The sequence below is a fragment of the Penicillium diatomitis genome (assembly GCF_028827545.1).
Source record: "Penicillium diatomitis strain IBT 30728 chromosome Unknown utg000014l_segment0_segment0, whole genome shotgun sequence".
Lineage (NCBI taxonomy): Eukaryota > Fungi > Ascomycota > Eurotiomycetes > Eurotiales > Aspergillaceae > Penicillium > Penicillium diatomitis.
In genome coordinates, this window is record NW_026623186.1 from 280,196 (window position 1) to 287,300 (window position 7,105).

At 45.6% G+C, this 7,105-nt stretch overlaps 2 protein-coding genes across 2 annotated transcripts; one reads left to right on the forward strand and one right to left on the reverse strand.

Annotated features, from left to right (window-relative positions):
* Positions 1-930: 930 nt before the first annotated feature.
* Positions 931-1,392, reverse strand: N7539_008796 (uncharacterized protein; the record flags this gene model as incomplete). The annotated part of the gene is made up of 2 exons (XM_056938391.1): positions 931-941; positions 1,035-1,392. The coding sequence occupies 2 exons, from the start codon at positions 1,390-1,392 to the stop codon at positions 931-933; spliced, it is 369 nt and encodes a 122-aa protein (XP_056786399.1).
* Positions 1,393-6,060: 4,668 nt separating this feature from the next.
* Positions 6,061-6,327, forward strand: N7539_008797 (uncharacterized protein; the record flags this gene model as incomplete). The annotated part of the gene is made up of 1 exon (XM_056938392.1): positions 6,061-6,327. One exon carries the CDS (start codon positions 6,061-6,063, stop codon positions 6,325-6,327), a length of 267 nt encoding a protein of 88 aa, XP_056786400.1.
* Positions 6,328-7,105: the final 778 nt, after the last annotated feature.

The window sequence follows — 7,105 nt, forward strand, 5'->3', positions numbered from 1 at the left end:
TGCGATATATTCTCATCATATTGAATTCCGTCATCATTTAAGCCCGTATTACAACCAATCGAAACATACCTTACCACTGAGAACTCTGTACGGTTAGATAGTCAGAGTACCGTAGCCGTGCGAACTGTATATCGTATCAGAACAAGTCAATGAAGTTTAAACATTTTCATAGAAGGGCTTAGCTCTTGCTAGCATAGGTTTTCTTCGCTATTTAAATAGCATCAATTTTTCATCATCAGCTAGGTGTGACGTAGGCACTCAAGTAGGAGGATAGCTTACGGGAAGGAGCTAAAGGTCCAGAAGGTCCACAGACCAGAAATATGATACCTCTAAATAACCAGGGGGAGCGTCGCGTTCAGGATACAAAGACGGAGACAGACTCTCCTAAGCTTATGACGCTGGACGAACTTCGTTACAAGCAGAATGTAATCCAAATGTCACCAGCGGCAATTGCATGGATGGCTAGAATGTCTCTTTGCTACTAAAATCTATGATAAGTACTTAAAAGCAGAGGAAAGGAAAGAGGATAGCAAAAGGCATGCTGTGAATAAGGCATGCTGTGAATAGTATACATTGTCATACCACGGGAGGCTGAAGGTAATATTAACCCCCGGCACTTAAGGTCTCTCAAGAACAGGCATTAAACCAAAAAGTCTCTTAGTGAAAATTAAGAAACGTCCTGGCTCTAAACTTTCAGGAGATGCTTTCTGAATATACCTTCGAACATTATATCCTAGCCAACAGTATACAGATATGTAGAAGTATGAGAGTGAAGACATTTTCGTTATCGAGAACACTCTATATCCCTGCCTGAACCGCTGGTATACACGACCGATGTAATAGCAGCCTGCGGTGACTGTAACGAAACTATGTCATCGAAAATTTAGAAATGATAGTACGTAGTTGAGTTGATTCTTCCCGCGTCCTGAGTCAAGCGATTCCTAGTAAGGAAGCCATACGTTAGAGCGAACACCCGAAGTTAACCTGGCTGACTACCTAGAAAGGGCGTGTAAAGGTGATGAGGTAGTACTTACTTAAGTGAACGCTAGCCAGAGGGGGTAGAGATGGCGTTGTGTTGCAGGAGTACATGTAGGGAGCTGGAGGCTCATACTCGTCGCTCTCCTCGGTGTTGGGTGTCGGACAAATGTCCCAAGGCGCCAAAAGGTAAGACACAGGTAAACCACGGCTGTCAACACTGGCTTGACTGTGGGTGTTCACTCGAGTCGAGGTCGGAGCTTCGGGGTCTGTATCCCAGGGCAGAAACCAGGAATCCGGACGGGCATTAATCAAATCTTGCTCTCGTCGTAGTAAAGACTTTAATTTCCTGTGAAGTGTGTCAAAGAACGACTTCAACCGGATATGTAAGATTTCAAAGTGAGTTTTCAAAGCCATCAGCCAAGCTGTATAAGTTTGTATTAGAAGTCGATGGAGCAGATGGGCGGAGATGAGGTATGTAAATCCAATATATATAGAGTATAATATAGCGCTAGTGAGTATTAAGCGGCGTATCAGTTCACGATATGTTCAAATAAACCCCTTAAAGTATGCCGTCTTTCTATATACGACTAATATCATAATAAGTAATCCTAGGTATTAGTGGATCTGTATTATAGGTCATACTATTTGTAGATATGGATCTACAGGAAAAGAAGGAGGAGCACACTGCTGAAAGGAGTGAGATAGAGAGAGAAGAAGAAGGAGGAGGAAGGAAGACTATCTAATATATGGGTTTGTGGATCCCTCCATGGTGAGTCGGCAGATCCCTCGGAAGATCCCACGATGGTAAATCCCTCGAGGGTAAGGTGCTGCAGAATCATCCCAACACATACGGTACAGGATTGGCTGCGCAGAGGGCGTACTGGATGTGGAGTGGAGACACGAAGTGCGTACTGGATACGCGGTATAGGATTGGTTGTGCAGAGGGCGTACTGGATGTGGAGTGGAGACACGAAGTGCGTACTGGATACGCGACATGGGATTGGCTGTTTAGAGGGCGTACCGGAGCTGAGATATGGGCCAGTTTAAGCAAAAGTTTACGAGGACTTTACACGTGCCCTTTTCGATAAGGCGCAGGCCTTGGTAAAGCGCTGAAAAGAAAAGTGGCCTAATGCGGCTAGAGCTATCTCAGGTATTTATAGAGCTATTAAATACCTGACCCAGAGGGACCTGTGCTAGAGCTAGCTCATTGAAGCGTTGCTATTGGTCCTGAGGACACCACTCGCATAGAAGACACAATGCCATATGTATCCATCCAATGGCGGGAATAAGCATCGACAATGTGATAGAGAGCGATGGTCATAGGATTCGATTTTGCATAATACAATTACGGGCGTACCACGTTTCACCTACCCAGCTCTACATTTCAAGGGTCCAAGAAGCGCCAGCACGTGCGCTAGGAAATTCCTCATGCGTGTAAGTCCTCATGCGTGTATGCTACCTTATCCGTTCTTTCTAGCCGTATGTCATTTACTTTATATGAACTATGACACCGGGAATAATATCTGAAGAAGTCATCCATGGTGGTACATGGTTTACCGCCGGGCTCTGGCCCGTCACCGGAATCTCTATAGAGGTTGAAGACTGGCATAGCATTCGGTGTCCCGGTCATAGTGCCTTCAATGTCGCAAATTTCGATCAAAGAAACGGTTTAGGCAAGGCGGACATCGCGCCAATAGAGAGAGTCTCGGGGTGGGAACCGAGACCGCACCAGAATTCCTAAATTAGGTGGATGTAGGAGCAAGATAGCTGAATGGAAATATAGCTTTTCATTACAAACTTGAATGGCTGAGGTTGAATGGCCGATCGCCCTGAACATTCATCTCCTGATTGCTTGTACATGAATGGGATTTCAACATCTGAAAGAGATAAGACCTTCAATACGACAGCACGAATCACTATGTGAAATCATCGAAGTTAGGAGTAAATCTGGAGTGGACTTTGACTATCACCACTTTGAAATCAATATAGCCAGAAGATAGCCAGGGTGATGAGGACCAATATGTGACACAGGGTGATCGAAGTGTCGTCTGTGGTGGCTTTATGAGTGCCGAACCTGATGCGAGCCCAAATCTAACTCATGTCAGAAAATCGCACCGATTGGAAGATCAATATTAACCTACAAGCTCATTCGAAGAAGTACATATTCCCTGATATGGGTGTGAAGATCGACTGCATCTCTATTTCGGCGGCGGAGGGGGCGCTCCCGGCTTCTTGACGCCAGTAGTGTCGTACGCACCACGAGCCATAGGGAATGTGGTAATGGTATAATTCATTGCTGTTGCGTTTGCTGATATGACTGAGAGATTGAGAAAGATTCTATAAGTGCTCCAAACTTGAAAAATGATGCCAGGGGCAGAAAGCCCTAACTAAGTCACCAAGAGAAGCGAAGTCAGCGCTTACTTGATCAGGCCTAGTCTTTACTAGTTCAAGCTCATCCGCGGTATCATTTGGTATGTAAGATTGGATACAGGGGGCCTCAAAGCGGATCGTTGTCTAGTAAATTCAATCTGAAAGATCGATTTTTCCGGATATGGTAAGGGGGATTTGACCTAACTAATGATTCCGTCATAGCCCGGCTACAGTATCCCGAAAGTTTCCCAGGAAATGGACAATAAACGCTCATTCTTCCCGCGATTGAGCCGCGAGGATGCTCTGGTGGCTTGGGTCTGATGAGATACGGCTATGGTAGAGGCAGAATGTGTGAGAGGGATGAGGAGTGAGATCGCTGTGGGGGAGAGATTCTACCTAAGCTATGGACCGTGATGAGTGGCAGAATCACATGCCATGCAAAAAAGGTCCAGCTTGCAACACGGAAGAGAGTCCCTTACGATGATGTCACTGTACTATTCAAAAAGGATCTTCTAAACGGGAGTTTTTTGAATCTTATAAACGGGAGTGCGTGTTGTGAACATGACAGGAGGACTTGGAGTGCGGACTTGGATTTCTTCTGCAGAAGAAATCAGTATCGGAGGACAGGGACACGCCCACCACGTGTGCCACGCACACCACCTCAAAACTTGGGATGTCACTGTAGCCTCTTCTTCTTCTTTCTCTTTTCTCCGGCTCTTGAGATCCTTGAAACCACGCAGAGAGTTTAAATAAAAGTTTGAGTCCTTCTAAAGCTTTTCCTAACTGGCGTACAACAGTGCGCTGGGACTACTACATTCTTACCTAGTATTAGAGGGCTCTGTAGCCATCCTACTAAGCAAGACAGAAAGGTGAGGACTACTGTCTCCAGCCTACCAGAGGAATACAGGGAAAGCGTGCTCTATACGGTCCAGGTTGGTCAAGTCTTCCAAGATAAGTCTGGAGCATGACTACTTAATGTGTTGCAGAGCATGGCGTGCCGCTATCGTAGTTTATTCGAGTATTTTAGCTGCTCAAATCCTGGTACTAAATACAAAGCATATCTTCCTCTGAGATACGCGTAGGCAACCTAATATCTCAAGGTACAGGTGATCTACACCCACTAGGCTCGGCCTGTGCATAGTCGAGGTCTCGGAAGTACTATCGGCCCCCATTAGGTCTATTTTATACTGGTACAACATCTTTATTACCATCACATTCGGTCAAAGGGAATACTATCTCAGTGGCGTTAATTGCAATGATTCGTGCCAAAGTACTCAGATGTCACTGCGCTTGTCAGTAAGGCCTTTTAAATATCTCCGGCATGTGCATATTCAGTACCCTTTCATCGAAAGTGGACTAAGCTATGTATGCCATACTCAATACGCCTAATAGCTTCAGACTGTGTAAATGCGACATTGAAAGAAGGTCCTTCTTGATCCGAGCCGCTACTAGGTTTCAATTCCAGTCCGCCTTATATAGAATATTTTTCCCGGTTAGAAATATCGAAACCTATCTTAAGACAAATATGGAAAGTCGTGCGAAAAGAAGTAGACAGGGGTCAGTCCATGATAGTAAATTAAAAAACGGGGTAACAAGCAAGATAATATGAGATTATAAGTGCTTATGGTTACGATTAATATTTATCCAATTAGATTCAATTCTTAGAAATACCCCTAAAAGCGACTGGTCTATGTCCCACTACCATCAATTTGATACTGCGGGATGGCCAAAGCAGTCTTGTGAGATAAGCACAAGAGAATTTGGCAGCCTTATAAGAGGGCCTAGATGAGACCATCGTTGGTTTCTCCCACCTTTTTCACATAGCTGCAAATTGTCATTATCAGCTATAGCGTAGGCAGGTTGGAGTACAACTACCCCACCGCTGAGGTCCAATCGACCTAGGCAAACGTCTCTTCTCAGTTTAGAGAAATGCGGCCGACATCTTTATGAAAGGAGAGGGGACTACATACCAGGAAATGAGGTGTAAGGGGGTCAATTAGGGCTTAACGATATTCTCACCATAGGCAGGAAATCAAGCTTCCTTAGTCGCTTGAACTAATGATGAGCTGCTATTCATTAGCATACTGTTTGCACGGCATGTGATTCTGCCACTCACCACAGTCCATAGCTTTGGTAGAATCTCTCCCCTTCAACAATCTCACTCCTCATCCCTCTCACACATCGTGCAACTGCCCCTACCGTAGCTGCATCCCATCAGGTTATGAGCCCTGTTTAGCGCGTAAAAGTAAGGTTTTTACACTTCCTCACTGCCTAAGCCCCAACTTGTAAAATAACCGAATCAACACGCTGCATACGCAGCTTCATCGCAAAGCCGCCGGGGCCCAAAGACCCCAAGCACCGGCGCACACAGAAAGACGAAAACGTCAAAATCCCTATAGGCTACACAAAGCCACCAATCCGCAGAGGATCCAGTCAAAGATCAAAGAGCTACCGGTCTAAATAACACCTTCGATTCGCATCAACCAATAAAAATCAACACCATATTCGGTCAATTTGAACGCAAAAAGTGGATCATCTTGAGCGCAAAAAGCGCCTGAAAAATCAGCTAAAACGGGATATTTCGATGCAATCAAGGCGATCGATAGCCTATCAGAGCAAGTCACCACCCTCCAAGGGAAGGAAAATTACGAATCATGGAAAAGAGAAATCGCCCATGTGGCTTGTATCATACACAAAGATCTATGGCTCGTTATGACCGGTGCAAAAAGGTGTTCAATTCAAGCACCCAGAAAAGCACCAGACGCTGATGCTATTCGCGAGCAGCTCAGGCCTCAACGTGGTGGCTTCGACCCAACCTCAGACAATATTCGAGCCTGGCTCAAACAGAATATCGATGAGCCGAATAAGGAATTCGAATGGTTCGAAGGAAAGTACCAGATTGCGACCCACCTCATCTACTACACCGTCAATAAGATCGCAAGAGGATTTATCGCCGATAGTTCTAATTCATACGATTAGATAAAGGTACTTTACAACGCGTACGGATCTGCATTAAAAACAGCCTACACCAATCGGCTCTCGAATTTTCTGGCTATCAAATACACCGGAGGTAATCCTTACACGTTCGTTGATAAGTGGCGAACGGCTTCTGAAGACTTCAACGCCACTGTTCCTGACCACCCCCTGGGCCATGAAATAGCCTTAGCTTTATTCAAGCTTGCAGTCCAAGGGAGGCCAAGCGTGAAGGTTTTCATTAATACCTTCGGGCCACCTGCCAACCGCGAAAGCTTCCTTGAACATATATATGGCAAGTTCCTCGAATGGGAATCAAATGAAAAGACTGCAGGTGCAGCTATAGCTGCAACCTCTACAAATATTGAAAAAGGCAAGGGTAAAGGAAAAGACTTCGAAGAAAGGAGCCACTTCAATCGCGGAAGAGGACGCGGCCGTGGCCGCGGCCGAGGACGAGGTGCACCCCATTTTTGTTCCTTCCACAATCGCCCAACTGGTCACACCAGGATGAGTGCTGGGATAATCCTAAAAACAAATGAAAAGGCGCCTCCCAAGACGGACCAGATGTGGCTGCTGCGAAAGCCGATTCTTCGAAATCTGACTCGAAGAATTAGGAGAAGGAAAAATCGTCCAAAAAGGCATCTTCGAGCTTTGCGGAATTCAGTGCATCAGTAGCTACCATTTCTTTCGCGTGCTCCATTCACTTTGCAGCCAATTTGGCTGAGAACAATCAATATGCGGGGATGGTTGACTCTGGCGCAACGGACCATATGACTCTATACCG